The sequence below is a fragment of the Taudactylus pleione genome, unplaced genomic scaffold (genome assembly GCF_031769625.1).
Source record: "Taudactylus pleione unplaced genomic scaffold, aTauple2 ptg002045l, whole genome shotgun sequence".
NCBI classification, from domain to species: domain Eukaryota; kingdom Metazoa; phylum Chordata; class Amphibia; order Anura; family Myobatrachidae; genus Taudactylus; species Taudactylus pleione.
Window position 1 is genome coordinate 77,827 of NW_028286440.1, and position 25,920 is coordinate 103,746.

The 25,920-nt window shown below is 35.9% G+C and overlaps 1 protein-coding gene across 15 annotated transcripts in view; it reads right to left on the bottom strand.

The window, feature by feature from the left end:
• Window positions 1–25,920, bottom strand: part of ABI2 (abl interactor 2) — a 250,251-nt gene that overhangs the window by 67,565 nt on the left and 156,766 nt on the right. For all 15 annotated transcript variants that reach the window (XM_088465611.1, XM_088465619.1, XM_088465612.1 and 12 more), the window contains one exon: window positions 25,058–25,216. In XM_088465611.1, the coding sequence (XP_088321737.1) occupies window positions 25,058–25,216 (159 nt within the window). The remainder of the gene's footprint in view (window positions 1–25,057; window positions 25,217–25,920) is intronic.

Sequence of the window (25,920 nt, forward strand, 5' to 3'; positions counted from 1 at the left end):
CAACCTATTCATTACCCAACCAGCTCAGTATTAATGCTTGTATATACAGTACCAACCTATTCATTACCCAACCAGCTCAGGATTAATGTCTGTATATACAGTACCAACCTATTCATTACCCAACCAGCTCAGTATTAATGCTTGTATGTACAGTACCAACCTATTCATTACCCAACCAGCTCAGTATTAATGCTTGTATATACAGTACCAACCTATTCATTACCCAACCAGCTCAGTATTAATGCTTGTATGTACAGTACCAACCTATTCATTACCCAACCAGCTCAGTATTAATGCTTGTATATACAGTACCAACCTATTCATTACCTAACCAGCTCAGTATTAATGCTTGTATATACAGTACCAACCTATTCATTACCCAACCAGCTCAGTATTAATGCTTGTATATACAGTACCAACCTATTCATTACCCAACCAGCTCAGTATTAATGCTTGTATGTACAGTACCAACCTATTCATTACCCAACCAGCTCAGTATTAATGCTTGTATATACAGTACCAACCTATTCATTACCCAATCAGCTCAGGATTAATGTCTGTATATACAGTACCAACCTATTCATTACCCAACCAGCTCAGTATTAATGCTTGTATATACAGTACCAACCTATTCATTACCCAACCAGCTCAGGATTAATGCTTGTATATACAGTACCAACCTATTCATTACCCAACCAGCTCAGTATTAATGCTTGTATGTACAGTACCAACCTATTCATTACCCAACCAGCTCAGTATTAATGCTTGTATGTACAGTACCAACCTATTCATTACCCAATCAGCTCAGGATTAATGTCTGTATATACAGTACCAACCTATTCATTACCCAACCAGCTCAGTATTAATGCTTGTATATACAGTACCAACCTATTCATTACCTAACCAGCTCAGGATTAATGCTTGTATGTACAGTACCAACCTATTCATTACCCAACCAGCTCAGTATTAATGCTTGTATGTACAGTACCAACCTATTCATTACCCAACCAGCTCAGTATTAATGCTTGTATATACAGTACCAACCTATTCATTACCCAACCAGCTCAGGATTAATGTCTGTATATACAGTACCAACCTATTCATTACCCAATCAGCTCAGGATTAATGTCTGTATATACAGTACCAACCTATTCATTACCCAACCAGCTCAGTATTAATGCTTGTATGTACAGTACCAACCTATCCATTACCCAACCAGCTCAGGATTAATGCTTGTATATACAGTACCAACCTATTCATTACCCAACCAGCTCAGTATTAATGCTTGTATATACAGTACCAACCTATTCGTTACCCAACCAGCTCAGTATTAATGCTTGTATATACAGTACCAACCTATTCGTTACCCAACCAGCTCAGGATTAATGCTTGTATATACAGTACCAACCTATTCGTTACCCAACCAGCTCAGGATTAATGCTTGTATATACAGTACCAACCTATTCGTTACCCAACCAGCTCAGTATTAATGCTTGTATATACAGTACCAACCTATTCATTACCCAACCAGCTCAGTATTAATGCTTGTATGTACAGTACCAACCTATTCATTACCCAACCAGCTCAGTATTAATGCTTGTATGTACAGTACCAACCTATTCATTACCCAACCAGCTCAGTATTAATGCTTGTATGTACAGTACCAACCTATTCATTACCCAACCAGCTCAGTATTAATGCTTGTATATACAGTACCAACCTATTCATTACCCAACCAGCTCAGGATTAATGCTTGTATATACAGTACCAACCTATTCATTACCCAACCAGCTCAGGATTAATGCTTGTATATACAGTACTAACCTATTCATTACCCAACCAGCTCAGTATTAATGCTTGTATATACAGTACCAACCTATTCATTACCCAACCAGCTCAGGATTAATGCTTGTATGTACAGTACCAACCTATTCATTACCCAACCAGCTCAGGATTAATGCTTGTATGTACAGTACCAACCTATTCATTACCCAACCAGCTCAGGATTAATGTCTGTATATACAGTACCAACCTATTCATTACCCAACCAGCTCAGTATTAATGCTTGTATATACAGTACCAACCTATTCATTACCCAACCAGCTCAGTATTAATGCTTGTATATACAGTACCAACCTATTCATTACCCAACCAGCTCAGTATTAATGCTTGTATGTACAGTACCAACCTATTCATTACCCAACCAGCTCAGTATTAATGCTTGTATATACAGTACCAACCTATTCATTACCTAACCAGCTCAGTATTAATGCTTGTATATACAGTACCAACCTATTCATTACCCAACCAGCTCAGTATTAATGCTTGTATATACAGTACCAACCTATTCATTACCCAACCAGCTCAGTATTAATGCTTGTATGTACAGTACCAACCTATTCATTACCCAACCAGCTCAGTATTAATGCTTGTATATACAGTACCAACCTATTCATTACCCAATCAGCTCAGGATTAATGTCTGTATATACAGTACCAACCTATTCATTACCCAACCAGCTCAGTATTAATGCTTGTATATACAGTACCAACCTATTCATTACCCAACCAGCTCAGGATTAATGCTTGTATATACAGTACCAACCTATTCATTACCCAACCAGCTCAGTATTAATGCTTGTATGTACAGTACCAACCTATTCATTACCCAACCAGCTCAGTATTAATGCTTGTATGTACAGTACCAACCTATTCATTACCCAATCAGCTCAGGATTAATGTCTGTATATACAGTACCAACCTATTCATTACCCAACCAGCTCAGTATTAATGCTTGTATATACAGTACCAACCTATTCATTACCTAACCAGCTCAGGATTAATGCTTGTATGTACAGTACCAACCTATTCATTACCCAACCAGCTCAGTATTAATGCTTGTATGTACAGTACCAACCTATTCATTACCCAACCAGCTCAGTATTAATGCTTGTATATACAGTACCAACCTATTCATTACCCAACCAGCTCAGGATTAATGTCTGTATATACAGTACCAACCTATTCATTACCCAATCAGCTCAGGATTAATGTCTGTATATACAGTACCAACCTATTCATTACCCAACCAGCTCAGTATTAATGCTTGTATGTACAGTACCAACCTATCCATTACCCAACCAGCTCAGGATTAATGCTTGTATATACAGTACCAACCTATTCATTACCCAACCAGCTCAGTATTAATGCTTGTATATACAGTACCAACCTATTCGTTACCCAACCAGCTCAGTATTAATGCTTGTATATACAGTACCAACCTATTCGTTACCCAACCAGCTCAGTATTAATGCTTGTATATACAGTACCAACCTATTCGTTACCCAACCAGCTCAGGATTAATGCTTGTATATACAGTACCAACCTATTCGTTACCCAACCAGCTCAGTATTAATGCTTGTATATACAGTACCAACCTATTCATTACCCAACCAGCTCAGTATTAATGCTTGTATGTACAGTACCAACCTATTCATTACCCAACCAGCTCAGTATTAATGCTTGTATGTACAGTACCAACCTATTCATTACCCAACCAGCTCAGTATTAATGCTTGTATGTACAGTACCAACCTATTCATTACCCAACCAGCTCAGTATTAATGCTTGTATATACAGTACCAACCTATTCATTACCCAACCAGCTCAGGATTAATGCTTGTATATACAGTACCAACCTATTCATTACCCAACCAGCTCAGGATTAATGCTTGTATGTACAGTACCAACCTATTCATTACCCAACCAGCTCAGGATTAATGCTTGTATATACAGTACCAACCTATTCATTACCCAACCAGCTCAGGATTAATGCTTGTATATACAGTACCAACCTATTCATTACCCAACCAGCTCAGGATTAATGCTTGTATATACAGTACTAACCTATTCATTACCCAACCAGCTCAGTATTAATGCTTGTATATACAGTACCAACCTATTCATTACCTAACCAGCTCAGTATTAATGCTTGTATATACAGTACCAACCTATTCATTACCCAACCAGCTCAGGATTAATGCTTGTATGTACAGTACCAACCTATTCATTACCCAACCAGCTCAGGATTAATGCTTGTATGTACAGTACCAACCTATTCATTACCCAACCAGCTCAGGATTAATGTCTGTATATACAGTACCAACCTATTCATTACCCAACCAGCTCAGTATTAATGCTTGTATATACAGTACCAACCTATTCATTACCCAACCAGCTCAGGATTAATACTTGTATATACAGTACCAACCTATTCATTACCCAACCAGCTCAGTATTAATGCTTGTATATACAGTACCAACCTATTCATTACCCAACAGCTCAGGATTAAAGGAAACACGCAAATACAAGAAAGAGAAATAACATTACAGCCTCCAGAGATATAGGATACCCCACTCTATAGGATATAGACACTTACACAGGCACAGAGTTATATCCTCTTCCTTCTTGTTCTTCAATAGGACAGGATCCAGCATGTTGCTTTTTGCACATGGAAGATGTGTGCGCTATTACATACTCCAGGACACGTGTGTGCTATTACATACTCCAGGACATGCGTAAGCTATTACATACTCCAGGACATGCGTGCGCTATTACATACTCCAGGACATGCGTACGCTATTACATACTCCAGGACATGCGTGCGCTATTACATAGTCCAGGACACGTGTGCGCTATTACATACTCCAGGAGTGTTCACTATTACATACTCCAGGACATATGTGCACTATTACATACTCCAGGACATGTGTGCGCTATTACATAGTCCAGGACATACGTGCGCTATTACATAGCCCAGGACATACGTGCGCTATTGCATACTCCAGGACATGTGTGCGCTATTGCATACTCCAGGACATGTGTGCGCTATTACATACTCCAGGACATGTGTGTGCTATTACATACTCCAGGACATGTGTGTGCTATTACATACTCCAGGACATGTGTGTGCTATTACATACTCCAGGACATGTGTGTAGTTCCAGTACTAGATAAAGTAGCGCCCTAGCCCAGCAGAAAGCTAAGAATGAGCATTTGCGTCACAGGCGTAGTCTTACTAAATATCTTTAGTTCATGGCTCTCAGCCTATTTTTTATGTGTCTGTTAGAAAAAGACATTAACTTGTTGATTTATTCAATTTCCATGTAACGGTAAACATGCGGTGCGGTTCCATGTAGATAACCAGCCATTGTCTAGAAACTGTATCCTTCGCTACAGGAACTGGCAGCAGCCATTTTGTAGGCTGAACCAACATTCTGCCTCTGGAATGAAAAGGAACTGGTGACGTCACTTATGCCCCATAGATACCTTGTGCCTAGGTGAGGTCACCAGACCTTAGGGGATTGACCAGACGCTTTTCCGCACACAAAATGGCTGCTTCCACCGGGACAGAGGCACTTGAAAGGAGCAGACACATATGGAAAATGCAACATGCTGATTTTATCATCATTCACATGGTATGAATACAGGCACGTCATGCTGGGGTCATGGAATAGTACCAACCCACAGGTGTAGCAGTAAAGGCCCCCTAAGTGCAGTACTAGGAGGTGGTATGTACTATTATTACTTACAAATCTGCGTATCTCAATCCTCGCACACAGGGCTGAGCATTACCAGAAAGCATACATAGAGACAGCAGGAAATGACAGACACACAGGGGTACATTTACTAAGATGGGAGTTCTGTTAAGAAGTGATGTTGCCCATAGCAACCAATCGATTCCATGTATTATCTTCTAGACGGTGCTAGATAAATGAGACGTAGAATCTGATTGGTTGCTATGGGCAAAATCACTTCTTAATAGAACTCCCATCTTAGTAAATTTACCCCTAAGACTGATCACTATTTGGTAAATGGTAGAGGATGGTGCCACGCCCTTACTTATGGGTTACCAGCGTGTCAAATAGAATCATACAAATACGGCAAACACTTTTGTGCGGCCAAATACCACTCAATTAATAATATATTTAAATAGGATGTAGTTATTATCCCGGGTGTCAGAATGCTGGGGTCAGAATCCCAACACCAGTTAGAATAACAGCGCCCGCATCCCGACAGTAAGTATTGGGGTTAGGGGGAGGGTTAGGCACTAGGGGGGGTAGGTTTAGGCTGCAGGGGAGGGAGGTTAGGTTTAGGCACTGGGGGGGGGTCAGGCACTGGGGGGGTTAGGCACTAGCGGGGGTAGGTTTAGGCTGCAGGGGAGGGAGGTTAGGTTTAGGCACTAGGGGGAGGGTTAGGTTTAGGCTGCAGGGGAGGGAGGATAGGTTTATGCACTAGGGGAAGGGTTAGGTTTAGGCTGCAGGGGAGGGAGGATAGGTTTATGCACTAGGGGGAGGGTTAGGTTTAGGCTGCAGGGGAGGGAGGATAGGTTTAGGCACTGGGGGGGGTTAGGCACTGGGGGGGTTAGGCACTGGGGGGGGGGTAGGTTTAGGCTGCAGGGGAGGGAGGTTAGGTTTAGGCACTAGGGGGAGGGTTAGGTTTAGGCTGCAGGGGAGGGAGGATAGGTTTAGGCACTGGGGGGGGGTTAAGCACTGGGGGGGGGTTAAGCACTGGGGGGGGTTAGGCACTAGCGGGGGTAGGTTTAGGCTGCAGGGGAGGGAGGTTAGGCTACAGGGGAGGGAGGTTAGGTTTAGGCACTAGGGGGAGGGTTAGGTTTAGGCAGCAGGGGAGGGAGGATAGGTTTAGGCACTAGGGGGGGTAGGTTTAGGCTGCAGGGGAGGGAGGTTAGGTTTAGGCACTAGGGGGAGGATTAGGTTTAGCCTGCAGGGGAGGGAGGTTAGGTTTAGGCACTGGGGGGGGGAGGGTTAGGCACTGGGGGGTAGGTTTAGGATGCAGGGGAGGGAGGTTAGGTTTAGGCACTAGGGGGAGAGTTAGGTTTAGGCTGCAGGGGAGGGAGGTTAGGTTTAGCACTGGGGGGGGAGGTTTAGGCACTAGCGGGGGTAGGTTTAGGCTGCAGGGGAGGGAGGTTAGGTTTAGGCACTGGGGGGGAGGTTTAGGCACTAGCGGGGGTAGGTTTAGGCTGCAGGAGAGGGAGGTTAGGTTTAGGCACTAGGTGGAGGATTAGGTTTAGGCTGCAGGGGAGGGAGGTTGGGTTTAGGCACTGGGGGGGGGAGGTTTAGGCACTAGCGGGGGTAGGTTTAGGCTGCAGGGGAGGGAGGTTAGGTTTAAGCACTAGGGGGAGGGTTAGGTTTAGGCTTCAGGGGAGGGAGGTTGTGTTTAGGCACTGGGGGGGGAGGGTTAGGCACTAGGGGGGTAGAGGTTTAGGCTGCAGGGGAGGGAGGTTAGGTTTAGGCTGCAGGGGAGGGAGGTTGTGTTTAGGCACTGGGGGGGTGGGTTAGGCACTAGAGGGGGTAGGTTTAGGCTGCAGGGGAGGGAGGTTAAGTTTAGGCACTGGGGGGGAGAGACTGTTAGGCACTGGGGGGGTAGGTTTAGGCTGCGGGGAGGGAAGGTTAGGTTTAGGCACTAAGGGGGGTAGGTTTAGGCTGTGGGGAGGGAAGGTTAGGTTTAGGCACTAAGGGGGGTAGGTTTAGGCTGTGGGGAGGGAAGGTTAGGTTTAGGCACTAAGGGGGGTAGGTTTAGGCTGTGGGGAGGGAAGGTTAGGGGAGAGTACACTTAGCTCCTTCTGTCGGGATCCCGTACTTTTTCTGTGGCCAGGTTGTCACAGTTATCAGCAGCTGCTGTGAGCGTGAGAGGGGATGGAAAGTCCCATTCTCATACACAGAAGGGCTGAGGGTGTATTTAGGATGACAGTAAGGGTACCTGGGCATGTGACTGCCGCTTATCACCGTTAGAGTAGCCAGCAGTTTGGGGCAGAGAGCATCTGTCAGCTCAGCAGCCAATCACCTGAGGTGACTGTAATACAGGTGACGCGCGCTCTGCATCTGTGCCTAAATGTGATTATTTCTTCATCTGGTCACTATGTGTATGAGCTTTACATTCATCTGGTCACTATGTGTATGAGCTTTACATTCATCTGGTCACTATGTATATGAGCTTTACATTCATCTGGTCACTATGTATATGAGCTTTACATTCATCTGGTCACTATGTATATGAGCTTTACATTCATCTGGTCACTATGTGTATGAGCTTTACATTCATCTGGTCACTATGTGTATGAGCTTTACATTCACCTGGTCACTATGTGTATGAGCTTTACATTCATTCTAATAAAGATGCTGCTCTCATACTGCAGAGTCACAGAGGAGAAACTATAAACTACTGTACAAGTAATAAGGAATCTCAGGAACATCAGTGATAACGTGCGCACAGACCGTGCTGGCTGGCTGGAAAACGCAGTGTGTGAATGAGGATGACGAGCGTTGCAGTGTTGTCCTGGCGCAAGTTTATAGGTACGCAGAGCTCCATCCAGGACGTACAGATAGCAATCTGTGTACCCGCTCAGACAGGTTATATTCTCCAGACAAACGTATCCCTAGAACAACAATGACATGCTGGCAAAGTACTAGATGGGCAATGCCGTTTCCCTATTACATAAGAGCTGTCACCATACACTATCTATAGAGAAACAGCATTTCCCATTGAATTACACATGTACGTATGAGAACGTCTTACAGCTTTACAATGCTGAGAAATAACCACACACAGCTCTGTCTAACCTTATAGTCTCTATCTACTATCACACACAGTCAGGTGCATAAATATTGGGACATTGACAGAATTTTCATATTTTGGCCTCTATTTACCACCACAATGGCTTTGAAATGAAACAAACAAGATGTGCTTTACCTGCAGACTTTCAGATTTAATTTGAGGGTAATTACATCCAAATCAGGTGAACGGTGTAGGAATTACAACGGTTTCTATATGTGCCTCCCACTTTTTAAGGGGCTAAAAGTAATGGGACAAACTAAACAATCCTAAATCTAACTTTCACTTTTTAATACTTTGCAGGCAATTACAGCCTGAAGTCTGGAACGCATAGACATCACCAGACGCTGGGTTTCATCCCTGGTGATGCTCTGCCAGGCCTCTACTGCAAATGTCTTCAGTTCCTGCTTGTTCTTGGGGCATTTTCCCTTCAGTTTTGTCTTCATCAAGTGAAATGCATGCTCAGTCCGATTCAGCTCAGGGGATTGACTTGGCCATTGCATAACATTCCACTTTTTAGCCTAAAAAAAACTCTTTGGTTGCTTTTCCAGTACGCTTCGGGTCATTGTCCATCTGCACTGTGAAGCGCCGTCCAATGAGTTCTGAAGCATTTGACTGAATATGAGCATATAATATTGCCCGAAACACTTCAGAATTCATTCTGCTGCTTTTGTCAGCAGTCACAATATCAATAAATACAAGGGAACCAGTTCCATTGGCAGCCATACATGCCCACGCCATGACACTACCACCACCATGCTTCACAGATGAGGTGGTATGTTTTGGATCATGAGCAGTTCCTTTCCTTCTCCATACTCTTCTCTTACCATCACTCTGGTACCAGTTGATCTTTGTCTCATCTGTCCATAGGATGTCGTTCCAGAATTGTAATGGCTTTTTTTAGATGTTGTTTGGCAAACTCTAATTTGGTCTTCCTGTTTTTGAGGCTCACCAATGGTTTACATCTTGTGGTGAACCCTCTATATTCACTCTTGTGAAGTCTTCTCTTGATTGTTGACTTTGACACATATACACCTACCTCCAGGAGAGTGTTCTTGATTTGGCCAACTGTTGTGAAGGGGTTTTTCTTCACCAGGGAAATAATTCTTCTGTCATCCACCACAGTTGTTTTCCGTGGTCTTCCGGGTCTTTTGCTGTTGCTCAGCTCTCCGGGCGTTCTTTCTTTTTAAGAATGTTCCAAACAGATGATTTGGCCACACCTAATGTTTTTGCTGTCTCTCTGATGGGTTTGTTTTGATTTTTCAGCTTAATGATGGCTTCACTGATAGTGACAGCTCTTTGGATCTCATATTGAGAGTTGATAGCAACTGATTCCAAATGCAAATGTCACACCTAGAATCAACTCCAGACCTTTTACCTGCTAAATTGATAATGAAATAACGAGGGAATAGCCCACACCTGTCCATGAAATAGCTTTTGAGTTGATAGTCCCATTACTTTTGGCCCCTTAAAAAGTGGGAGGCACATATAGAAACCGCTGTAATTCCTACACCGTTCACCTGATTTGGATGTAATTACCCTCAAATTAAATCTGAAAGTCTGCAGGTAAATCACATCTTGTTTGTTTCATTTCAAAAGCCATTGTGGTGGTGACTAGAGGCTAAAATATGAAAATTCTGTCAATGTCCCAATATTTATGCACCTGACTGTATATATATATATATATATATATATATATATATATAAACACACACGCATATATATATATATATATACACACACACGCATACATATATATATATATATATACACACACACAGCTCTGACTAGCCTTATAGTCTCTAGTATCACATATATATATATATATAACCACACACAGCACTGACTAGCCTTATAGTCTCTAGTATCACATATATATATATAACCACACACAGCTCTGACTAGTCTTATAGTCTCTAGTATCACATATATATATATATATAACCACACACAGCTCTGACTAGCCTTATAGTCTCTAGTATCACATATATATATATATATAACCACACACAGCACTGACTAGCCTTATAGTCTCTAGTATCACATATATATATATAACCACACACAGCTCTGACTAGTCTTATAGTCTCTAGTATCACATATATATATATATATATAACCACACACAGCACTGACTAGTCTTATAGTCTCTAGTATCACATATATATATATATATAACCACACACACAGCTCTGACTAGCCTTATAGTCTCTAGTATCAACATATATATATATATATATAACCACACACAGCTCTGACTAGTCTTATAGTCTCTAGTATCACATATATATATATATATAACCACACACAGCTCTGACTAGTCTTATAGTCTCTAGTATCATATATATATATATATAACCACACACAGCTCTGACTAGTCTTATAGTCCTCTAGTATCACATATATATATATATATATAACCACACACAGCTCTGACTAGTCTTATAGTCCTCTAGTATCACATATATATATATATATATAACCACACACAGCTCTGACTAGCCTTATAGTCTCTAGTATCACATATATATATATATATATATATATATATATATATATATATAACCACACACAGCTCTGACTAGCCTTATAGTCTCTAGTATCATATATATATATATATATAACCACACACAGCTCTGACTAGTCTTATAGTCTCTAGTATCACATATATATATATATATATAACCACACACAGCTCTGACTAGTCTTATAGTCTCTAGTATCATATATATATATATATATAACCACACACAGCTCTGACTAGTCTTATAGTCTCTAGTATCACATATATATATATATAACCACACACAGCTCTGACTAGTCTTATAGTCTCTAGTATCACATAATATATATATATATAAAACCCACACACAGCTATGACTAGTCTTATAGTCTCTAGTATCACATATATATATATATATATAACCACACACAGCTCTGACTAGCCTTATAGTCTCTAGTATCACATATATATATATATATATAACCACACACAGCTCTGACTAGTCTTATAGTCTCTAGTATCACATATATATATATATATAACCACACACAGCACTGACTAGTCTTATAGTCTCTAGTATCACATATATATATATATATATAACCACACACAGCTCTGACTAGCCTTATAGTCTCTAGTATCACATATATATATATATATAACCACACACAGCTCTGACTAGCCTTATAGTCTCTAGTATCACATATATATATATATATAACCACACACAGCTCTGACTAGTCTTATAGTCTCTAGTATCACATATATATATATATATAACCACACACAGCACTGACTAGTCTTATAGTCTCTAGTATCACATATATATATATATAACCACACACAGCTCTGACTAGCCTTATAGTCTCTAGTATCACATATATATATATATATAACCACACACAGCTCTGACTAGCCTTATAGTCTCTAGTATCACATATATATATATATATAACCACACACAGCTCTGACTAGCCTTATAGTCTCTAGTATCACATATATATATATATATATATAACCACACACAGCTCTGACTAGTCTTATAGTCTCTAGTATCACATATATATATATATATAACCACACACAGCTCTGACTAGTCTTATAGTCTCTAGTATCACACATATATATATATATATAACCACACACAGCACTGACTAGTCTTATAGTCTCTAGTATCACATATATATATATATATATATATATAACCACACACAGCTCTGACTAGTCTTATAGTCTCTAGTATCACATATATATATATATATATATAACCACACACAGCTCTGACTAGTCTTATAGTCTCTAGTATCATATATATATATATATATATATATAACCAAACACAGCTCTGACTAGTCTTATAGTCTCTAGTATCACATATATATATATATATATATATATATAACCACACACAGCTCTGACTAGCCTTATAGTCTCTAGTATCACATATATATATATATAACCACACACAGCTCTGACTAGTCTTATAGTCTCTAGTATCACATATATATATATATATATAACCACACACAGCTCTGACTAGCCTTATAGTCTCTAGTATCACATATATATATATATATAACCACACACAGCACTGACTAGCCTTATAGTCTCTAGTATCACATATATATATATATATAACCACACACAGCACTGACTAGTCTTATAGTCTCTAGTATCAACATATATATATATATAACCACACACAGCTCTGACTAGCCTTATAGTCTCTAGTATCACATATATATATATATATATAACCACACACAGCTCTGACTAGTCTTATAGTCTCTAGTATCACATATATATATATATATATATATATATAACCACACACAGCTCTGACTAGTCTTATAGTCTCTAGTATCACATATATATATATATATAACCACACACAGCTCTGACTAGTCTTATAGTCTCTAGTATCATATATATATATATATATATAACCACACACAGCTCTGACTAGTCTTATAGTCTCTAGTATCACATATATATATATATATATAACCACACACAGCTCTGACTAGTCTTATAGTCTCTAGTATCATCATATATATATATATATATATATATATAACCACACACAGCACTGACTAGTCTTATAGTCTCTAGTATCACATATATATATATATATATAACCACACACAGCTCTGACTAGTCTTATAGTCTCTAGTATCACATATATATATATATATATATAACCACACACAGCTCTGACTAGTCTTATAGTCTCTAGTATCACATATATATATATATATAACCACACACAGCTCTGACTAGTCTTATAGTCTCTAGTATCACATATATATATATATATATAACCACACACAGCTCTGACTAGTCTTATAGTCTCTAGTATCACATATATATATATATATAACCACACACAGCTCTGACTAGTCTTATAGTCTCTAGTATCACATATATATATATATATATAACCACACACAGCTCTGACTAGCCTTATAGTCTCTAGTATCACATATATATATATATATATAATATATATATATATATAACCACACACAGCTCTGACTAGTCTTATAGTCTCTAGTATCACATATATATATATATATATATATAACCACACACAGCTCTGACTAGCCTTATAGTCTCTAGTATCACATATATATATATATATATATAACCACACACAGCTCTGACTAGTCTTATAGTCTCTAGTATCACATATATATATATATATAACCACACACAGCTCTGACTAGTCTTATAGTCTCTAGTATCACATATATATATATATATAACCACACACAGCTCTGACTAGCCTTATAGTCTCTAGTATCACATATATATATATATATAACCACACACAGCTCTGACTAGTCCTTATAGTCTCTAGTATCATATATATATATATATATATATAACCACACACAGCTCTGACTAGCCTTATAGTCTCTAGTATCACATATATATATATATATATAACCACACACAGCTCTGACTAGTCTTATAGTCTCTAGTATCACATATATATATATATATATAACCACACACAGCTCTGACTAGTCTTATAGTCTCTAGTATCACATATATATATATATATATATATAACCACACACAGCTCTGACTAGCCTTATAGTCTCTAGTATCACATATATATATATATATATAACCACACACAGCTCTGACTAGTCTTATAGTCTCTAGTATCACATATATATATATATATAACCACACACAGCTCTGACTAGTCTTATAGTCTCTAGTATCACTATATATATATATATATATATATATAACCACACACAGCTCTGACTAGCCTTATAGTCTCTAGTATCACATATATATATATATATATATAACCACACACAGCTCTGACTAGTCTTATAGTCTCTAGTATCACATATATATATATATATAACCACACACAGCTCTGACTAGTCTTATAGTCTCTAGTATCATATATATATATATATATATATAACCACACACAGCACTGACTAGTCTTATAGTCTCTAGTATCACATATATATATATATATAACCACACACAGCTCTGACTAGTCTTATAGTCTCTAGTATCACATATATATATATATATATATATAACCACACACAGCTCTGACTAACCTTATAGTCTCTAGTATCACATATATATATATATATATAACCACACACAGCTCTGACTAGTCTTATAGTCTCTAGTATCAACATATATATATATAACCACACACAGCACTGACTAGTCTTATAGTCTCTAGTATCATATATATATATATATATAACCACACACAGCTCTGACTAGCCTTATAGTCTCTAGTATCATATATATATATATATATATATATATATAACCACACAACAGCTCTGACTAGTCTTATAGTCTCTAGTATCACATATATATATATATATAACCACACACAGCACCACAGCACTGACTAGTCTTATAGTCTCTAGTATCACAATATATATATATATAACCACACACAGCTCTGACTAGTCTTATAGTCTCTAGTATCACATATATATATATATATATAACCACACACAGCACTGACTAGTCTTATAGTCTCTAGTATCACATATATATATATATATATATAACCACACACAGCTCTGACTAGTCTTATAGTCTCTAGTATCACATATATATATATATAACCACACACAGCTCTGACTAGTCTTATAGTCTCTAGTATCACATATATATATATATATAACCACACACAGCTCTGACTAGTCTTATAGTCTCTAGTATCATATATATATATATATATATATATATATATATAACCATACACAGCTCTGACTAGTCTTATAGTCTCTAGTATCATATATATATATATATATATATATATAACCATACACAGCTCTGACTAGTCTTATAGTCTCTAGTATCATATATATATATATATATATCTATATATATATATATATAACCATACACAGCTCTGACTAGTCTTATAGTCTCTAGTATCACATATATATATATATATAACCACACACAGCTCTGACTAGTCTTATAGTCTCTAGTATCACATATATATATATATATATATAACCACACACAGCACTGACTAGTCTTATAGTCTCTAGTATCACATATATATATATATATAACCACACACAGCACTGACTAGCCTTATAGTCTCTAGTATCATATATATATATATATAACCACACACAGCACTGACTAGTCTTATAGTCTCTAGTATCACATATATATATATATATATAACCACACACAGCTCTGACTAGTCTTATAGTCTCTAGTATCACATATATATATATATATATAACCACACACAGCTCTGACTAGACTAGCCTTATAGTCTCTAGTATCACATATATATATATATATAACCACACACAGCTCTGACTAGTCTTATAGTCTCTAGTATCACATATATATATATATATAACCACACACAGCTCTCACTAGTCTTATAGTCTCTAGTATCACATATATATATATATATATAACCACACACAGCTCTGACTAGTCTTATAGTCTCTAGTATCACATATATATATATATATAACCACACACAGCTCTGACTAGTCTTATAGTCTCTAGTATCACATATATATATATATATATATAACCACACACAGCTCTGACTAGTCTTATAGTCTCTAGTATCACATATATATATATATAACCACACACAGCACTGACTAGTCTTATAGTCTCTAGTATCACATATATATATATATATAACCACACACAGCACTGACTAGTCTTATAGTCTCTAGTATCACATATATATATATATATAACCACACACAGCTCTGACTAGCCTTATAGTCTCTAGTATCACATATATATATATATATAACCACACACAGCTCTGACTAGCCTTATAGTCTCTAGTATCACATATATATATATATATAACCACACACAGCTCTGACTAGTCTTATAGTCTCTAGTATCACATATATATATATATAACCACTACACAGCTCTGACTAGTCTTATAGTCTCTAGTATCACATATATATATATATATATAACCACACACAGCTCTGACTAGTCTTATAGTCTCTAGTATCATATATATATATATATATAACCACACACAGCTCTGACTAGTCTTATAGTCTCTGGTATCACATATATATATATATATATAACCACACACAGCTCTGACTAGCCTTATAGTCTCTAGTATCACATATATATATATATAACCACACACAGCACTGACTAGTCTTATAGTCTCTAGTATCACATATATATATATATATATATATATATATATATATATATATATATATATATAACCATACACAGCTCTGACTAGTCTTATAGTCTCTAGTATCACATATATATATATATATATATATAACCACACACAGCACTGACTAGTCTTATAGTCTCTGGTATCACATATATATATATATATATATATATATAACCACACACAGCACTGACTAGTCTTATAGTCTCTAGTATCACATATATATATATATATAACCACACACAGCTCTGACTAGTCTTATAGTCTCTAGTATCACATATATATATATATATATAACCACACACAGCACTGACTAGTCTTATAGTCTCTAGTATCACATATATATATATATATATATATATAACCACACACAGCACTGACTAGCCTTATAGTCTCTAGTATCACATATATATATATATATATAACCACACACAGCACTGACTAGTCTTATAGTCTCTAGTATCACATATATATATATATATATAACCACACACAGCACTGACTAGTCTTATAGTCTCTAGTATCACATATATATATATATATAACCACACACAGCACTGACTAGTCTTATAGTCTCTAGTATCACATATATATATATATATAACCACACACAGCACTGACTAGTCTTATAGTCTCTAGTATCACATATATATATATATAACCACACACAGCTCTGACTAGTCTTATAGTCTCTAGTATCACATATATATATATATATATATATAACCACACACACAGCTCTGACTAGTCTTATAGTCTCTAGTATCACATATATATATATATATAACCACACACACAGCTCTGACTAGTCTTATAGTCTCTAGTATCACATATATATATATATATATAACCACACACAGCTCTGACTAGTCTTATAGTCTCTAGTATCACATATATATATATATATAACCACACACAGCTCTGACTAGTCTTATAGTCTCTAGTATCACATATATATATATATATATAACCACACACAGCTCTGACTAGTCTTATAGTCTCTAGTATCACATATATATATATATATATATATATATATATATATATAACCACACACAGCTCTGACTAGTCTTATAGTCTCTAGTATCACATATATATATATATATATAACCACACACAGCTCTGACTAGTCTTATAGTCTCTAGTATCACATATATATATATATATATATATAACCACACACAGCTCTGACTAGCCTTATAGTCTCTAGTATCACTATATATATATATATATATAACCACACACAGCACTGACTAGCCTTATAGTCTCTAGTATCACATATATATATATATATAACCACACACAGCTCTGACTAGTCTTATAGTCTCTAGTATCACATATATATATATATATATATAACCACACACAGCACTGACTAGTCTTATAGTCTCTAGTATCATATATATATATATATATAACCACACACAGCTCTGACTAGTCTTATAGTCTCTAGTATCACATATATATATATATATATAACCACACACAGCTCTGACTAGTCTTATAGTCTCTAGTATCATATATATATATATATATATAACCACACACAGCTCTGACTAGTCTTATAGTCTCTAGTATCATATATATATATATATATAACCACACACAGCACTGACTAGTCTTATAGTCTCTAGTATCACATATATATATATATATAACCACACACAGCTCTGACTAGTCTTATAGTCTCTAGTATCACATATATATATATATATATATAACCACACACAGCTCTGACTAGTCTTATAGTCTCTAGTATCACATATATATATATATATATAACCACACACAGCTCTGACTAGTCTTATAGTCTCTAGTATCACATATATATATATATATATAACCACACACAGCTCTGACTAGCCTTATAGTCTCTAGTATCACATATATATATATATATATATAACCACACACAGCTCTGACTAGTCTTATAGTCTCTAGTATCACATATATATATATATATAACCACACACAGCTCTGACTAGTCTTATAGTCTCTAGTATCACATATATATATATATATATAACCACACACAGCTCTGACTAGTCCTTATAGTCTCTAGTATCACATATATATATATATATATAACCACACACAGCTCTGACTAGTCTTATAGTCTCTAGTATCACATATATATATATATATAACCACACACAGCTCTGACTAGCCTTATAGTCTCTAGTATCATATATATATATATATATAACCACACACAGCTCTGACTAGTCTTATAGTCTCTAGTATCACATATATATATATATATATATATATAACCACACACAGCTCTGACTAGTCTTATAGTCTCTAGTATCATATATATATATATATATAACCACACACAGCACTGACTAGCCTTATAGTCTCTAGTATCACATATATATATATATATATATATATAACCACACACAGCACTGACTAGCCTTATAGTCTCTAGTATCACATATATATATATATATATAACCACACACAGCACTGACTAGTCTTATAGTCTCTAGTATCATATATATATATATATAACCACACACAGCTCTGACTAGTCTTATAGTCTCTAGTATCACATATATATATATATATAACCACACACAGCTCTGACTAGTCTTATAGTCTCTAGTATCATATATATATATATATATAACCACACACAGCTCTGACTAGTCTTATAGTCTCTAGTATCACATATATATATATATATAACCACACACAGCACTGACTAGTCTTATAGTCTCTAGTATCGTATATATATATATATAACCACACACAGCACTGACTAGTCTTATAGTCTCTAGTATCATATATATATATATATATATAACCACACACAGCTCTGACTAGTCTTATAGTCTCTAGTATCACATATATATATATATATATATATAACCACACACAGCTCTGACTAGTCTTATAGTCTCTAGTATCACATATATATATATATATATATAACCACACACAGCTCTGACTAGTCTTATAGTCTCTAGTATCATATATATATATATATATAACCACACACAGCTCTGACTAGCCTTATAGTCTCTAGTATCACATATATATATATATATATATATATATAACCATACACAGCTCTGACTAGTCTTATAGTCTCTAGTATCACATATATATATATATATAACCACACACAGCTCTGACTAGCCTTATAGTCTCTAGTATCACATATATATATATATATATATATATAACCACACACAGCTCTGACTAGTCTTATAGTCTCTAGTATCATATATATATATATATATATATATAACCACACACAGCACTGACTAGCCTTATAGTCTCTAGTATCACATATATATATATATAACCACACACAGCTCTGACTAGCCTTATAGTCTCTAGTATCATATATATATATATATATAACCACACACAGCTCTGACTAGTCTTATAGTCTCTAGTATCACATATATATATATATAACCACACACAGCTCTGACTAGTCTTATAGTCTCTAGTATCACATATATATATATATATATATAACCACACACAGCTCTGACTAGTCTTATAGTCTCTAGTATCACATATATATATATATATATATATATATATATAACCACACACAGCTCTGACTAGCCTTATAGTCTCTAGTATCATATATATATATATATATATAACCACACACAGCTCTGACTAGTCTTATAGTCTCTAGTATCATATATATATATATATATATATATATAACCACACACAGCTCTGACTAGCCTTATAGTCTCTAGTATCACATATATATATATATATATAACCACACACAGCTCTGACTAGTCTTATAGTCTCTAGTATCATATATATATATATAACCACACACAGCTCTGACTAGCCTTATAGTCTCTAGTATCATATATATATATATATATATATATATATATAACCACACACAGCACTGACTAGCCTTATAGTCTCTAGTATCACATATATATATATATATAACCACACACAGCTCTGACTAGCCTTATAGTCTCTAGTATCACATATATATATATATATATATAACCACACACAGCTCTGACTAGTCTTATAGTCTCTAGTATCATATATATATATATATATAACCACACACAGCTCTGACTAGCCTTATAGTCTCTAGTATCACATATATATATATATAACCACACACAGCTCTGACTAGCCTTATAGTCTCTAGTATCACATATATATATATATATATATATATATAACCACACACAGCTCTGACTAGTCTTATAGTCTCTAGTATCACATATATATATATATATATATATATAACCACACACAGCTCTGACTAGTCTTATAGTCTCTAGTATCACATATATATATATATATAACCACACACAGCACTGACTAGCCTTATAGTCTCTAGTATCACATATATATATATATATAACCACACACAGCTCTGACTAGTCTTATAGTCTCTAGTATCACATATATATATATATATATAACCACACACAGCTCTGACTAGTCTTATAGTCTCTAGTATCACATATATATATATATATATATATATATATATAACCACACACAGCTCTGACTAGTCTTATAGTCTCTAGTATCATATATATATATATATATAACCACACACAGCTCTGACTAGCCTTATAGTCTCTAGTATCATATATATATATATATATATATATAACCACACACAGCTCTGACTAGCCTTATAGTCTCTAGTATCATATATATATATATATATAACCACACACAGCTCTGACTAGTCTTATAGTCTCTAGTATCATATATATATATATATAACCACACACAGCACTGACTAGTCTTATAGTCTCTAGTATCATATATATATATATATATATATAACCACACACAGCTCTGACTAGTCTTATAGTCTCTAGTATCACATATATATATATATATATAACCACACACAGCTCTAACTAGTCTTATAGTCTCTAGTATCACATATATATATATATATAACCACACACAGCACTGACTAGCCTTATAGTCTCTAGTATCACATATATATATATATATAACCACACACAGCTCTGACTAGCCTTATAGTCTCTAGTATCATATATATATATATATATATATAACCACACACAGCTCTGACTAGCCTTATAGTCTCTAGTATCACATATATATATATATATATAACCACACACAGCTCTGACTAGCCTTATAGTCTCTAGTATCACATATATATATATATATATATAACCACACACAGCTCTGACTAGCCTTATAGTCTCTAGTATCACATATATATATATATATAACCACACACAGCTCTGACTAGTCTTATAGTCTCTAGTATCATATATATATATATATATATATATATATATAACCACACACAGCTCTGACTAGTCTTATAGTCTCTAGTATCACATATATATATATATATATAACCACACACAGCTCTGACTAGTCTTATAGTCTCTAGTATCACATATATATATATATATAACCACACACAGCTCTGACTAGTCTTATAGTCTCTAGTATCACATATATATATATATATATATAACCACACACAGCTCTGACTAGTCTTATAGTCTCTAGTATCACATATATATATATATATAACCACACACAGCACTGACTAGTCTTATAGTCTCTAGTATCACATATATATATATATATATAACCACACACAGCTCTGACTAGTCTTATAGTCTCTAGTATCACATATATATATATATATAACCACACACAGCTCTGACTAGTCTTATAGTCTCTAGTATCACATATATATATATATATATATAACCACACACAGCACTGACTAGCCTTATAGTCTCTAGTATCACATATATATATATATATATATAACCACACACAGCTCTGACTAGTCTTATAGTCTCTAGTATCACATATATATATATATATAACCACACACAGCTCTGACTAGCCTTATAGTCTCTAGTATCACATATATATATATATAACCACACACAGCACTGACTAGTCTTATAGTCTCTAGTATCACATATATATATATATATATATATATATAACCACACACAGCTCTGACTAGTCTTATAGTCTCTAATATCACATATATATATATATAACCACACACAGCTCTGACTAGTCTTATAGTCTCTAGTATCACATATATATATATAACCACACACAGCACTGACTAGTCTTATAGTCTCTAGTATCACATATATATATATATATATATATATATAACCACACACAGCTCTGACTAGTCTTATAGTCTCTAGTATCATATATATATATATATATATATAACCACACACAGCTCTGACTAGTCTTATAGTCTCTAGTATCATATATATATATATATATATATAACCACACACAGCTCTGACTAGTCTTATAGTCTCTAGTATCATATATATATATATATATATATAACCACACACAGCTCTGACTAGTCTTATAGTCTCTAGTATCATATATATATATATATATATATATAACCACACACAGCTCTGACTAGTCTTATAGTCTCTAGTATCACATATATATATATATATATATATAACCACACACAGCTCTGACTAGTCTTATAGTCTCTAGTATCACATATATATATATATATATAACCACACACAGCTCTGACTAGTCTTATAGTCTCTAGTATCACATATATATATATATATATATATAACCACACACAGCTCTGACTAGTCTTATAGTCTCTAGTATCACATATATATATATATATATATAACCACACACAGCTCTGACTAGCCTTATAGTCTCTAGTATCATATATATATATATATATATATATATATATAACCACACACAGCTCTGACTAGTCTTATAGTCTCTAGTATCATATATATATATATAACCACACACAGCTCTGACTAGCCTTATAGTCTCTAGTATCATATATATATATATATATATATATATATAACCACACACAGCTCTGACTAGTCTTATAGTCTCTAGTATCACATATATATATATATATATATAACCACACACAGCTCTGACTAGTCTTATAGTCTCTAGTATCATATATATATATATAACCACACACAGCTCTGACTAGCCTTATAGTCTCTAGTATCATATATATATATATATATATATATATATATATATAACCACACACAGCTCTGACTAGCCTTATAGTCTCTAGTATACATTAATATATTACATACTATCCCTCATTCTGTCAACAGTTAAATAAAATAACTCTTCAACCATTTCCTCTCATTCAGGCCAGTATGGCGTCACCGCGTGACGTGATATATAATCCCATTACACATTAGTCCCTGCTTTATCTGACCGTCATATATTGCTCAGTTCTCCCGGGTAACTACCTGCGGTTCTGTGACTGGCACAGTCCCGTCACTTCCACGTGATAACAGACTGAGCGACATAACCCGAGGGTAACTGAATCTGCCCCATATCTACAGGTTGAGTCTCCCATATCCAAATATTCCTAAATGCGGAATATTTTTAGCATGACTGAGATAGTGAAACCTTTGCTTTCTGATGGTTCAATGTAGACAACCTTTGTCTAAGGCACAAAATTATTAAACATAAAGTATAAAATGACCTACAGGCTGTGTGTATAAGGTGTATATGACATATAAATTAATTTCATGTATGTACTCACACTTTGTGGTATAAAATAACCTACAGGCTGTGTATAAGGTGTATATAGAACATAAATGCATTCTGTGTTTAGATTTGGACCCTATTCCTAAAACATTTCATTATGATATGCAAATATTCCAAAATGCAGAATATTCCGATATCCAAAATACCCCTGGTCCCCAGCATTTTGGATATGGGAGACTGAACCTGTACTGATATATAGCGGACGCCGTCCTGTAGGAGAGTCGTTATTTACTTCACAAGGTAGTAGGTTGTTTTTTTTTATTTTTTATCTGGGAGGACAATGAAAATAAATGTATTTAAATATCTGTATAAAATACCTCTACCAAATAACAGATCCAACGCTCACTAGAGCAGTACCCCCCCCCCCCCCCCCGTAGCGCATGGTAACGCAATTCTGAGGTGCCACCAGTATACTGTACATCGCTGCCTCCTATCAGTGGTCTCCCACGAAAACGGAGCCGGTCACATAATCTCCACTGAATACTTAGCACTACGGATACATGTTCTGCAGGTATTATTAGTGTAGTACTGCAAGCCATCCATTATATAGAGCCCCTGTAATATTACACAGATTTGTTTTTATAGAACACTAACAAAATAAAATGATGTTGAGGGAAAACCCGAGCTGCCTCCTTACCTGGGTTTTGGCTATAAAAGGGCCCTCCATTTATCTGGTTCTGCAGGGTTGGCTGCGAGGTCATGGATGGAGGGCGCCGATATGGAAGAGAGCCTCCTATTGCTGGTGGGGTGTGCCGGGTCACCGGTCTGTTCATACTGTAGAACTGAGCAGGAGAACCTAGAGGACAGAGCAGAGCACACACACGTCAGCATCATGTATGGTGCAAGCAGCTACAGGACACCATATACACACACACACACACGTCAGCATCATGTATGGTGCAAGCAGCTACAGGACACCATATACACACACACACACACACGTCAGCGTCATGTATGGTGCAAGCAGCTACAGGACACCATATACACACACACACACACGTCAGCATCATGTATGGTGCAAGCAGCTACAGGACACCATATACACACACACGTCAGCATCATGTATGGTGCAAGCAGCTACAGGACACCATATACACACACACACACACGTCAGCATCATGTATGGTGCAAGCAGCTACAGGACACCATATACACACACACGTCAGCATCATGTATGGTGCGAGCAGCTACAGTACACCATATACACACACACACGTCAGCATCATGTATGGTGCAAGCAGCTACAGGACACCATATACACACACACACACGTCAGCATCATGTATGGTGCAAGCAGCTACAGGACACCATATACACACACACACACACACACGTCAGCATCATGTATGGTGCAAGCAGCTACAGGACACCATATACACACACACACACACGTCGGCATCATGTATGGTGCGAGCAGCTACAGGACAGCATATACACACACACACACGTCAGCATCATGTATGGTGCGAGCAGCTACAGGACAGTATATACACACACACA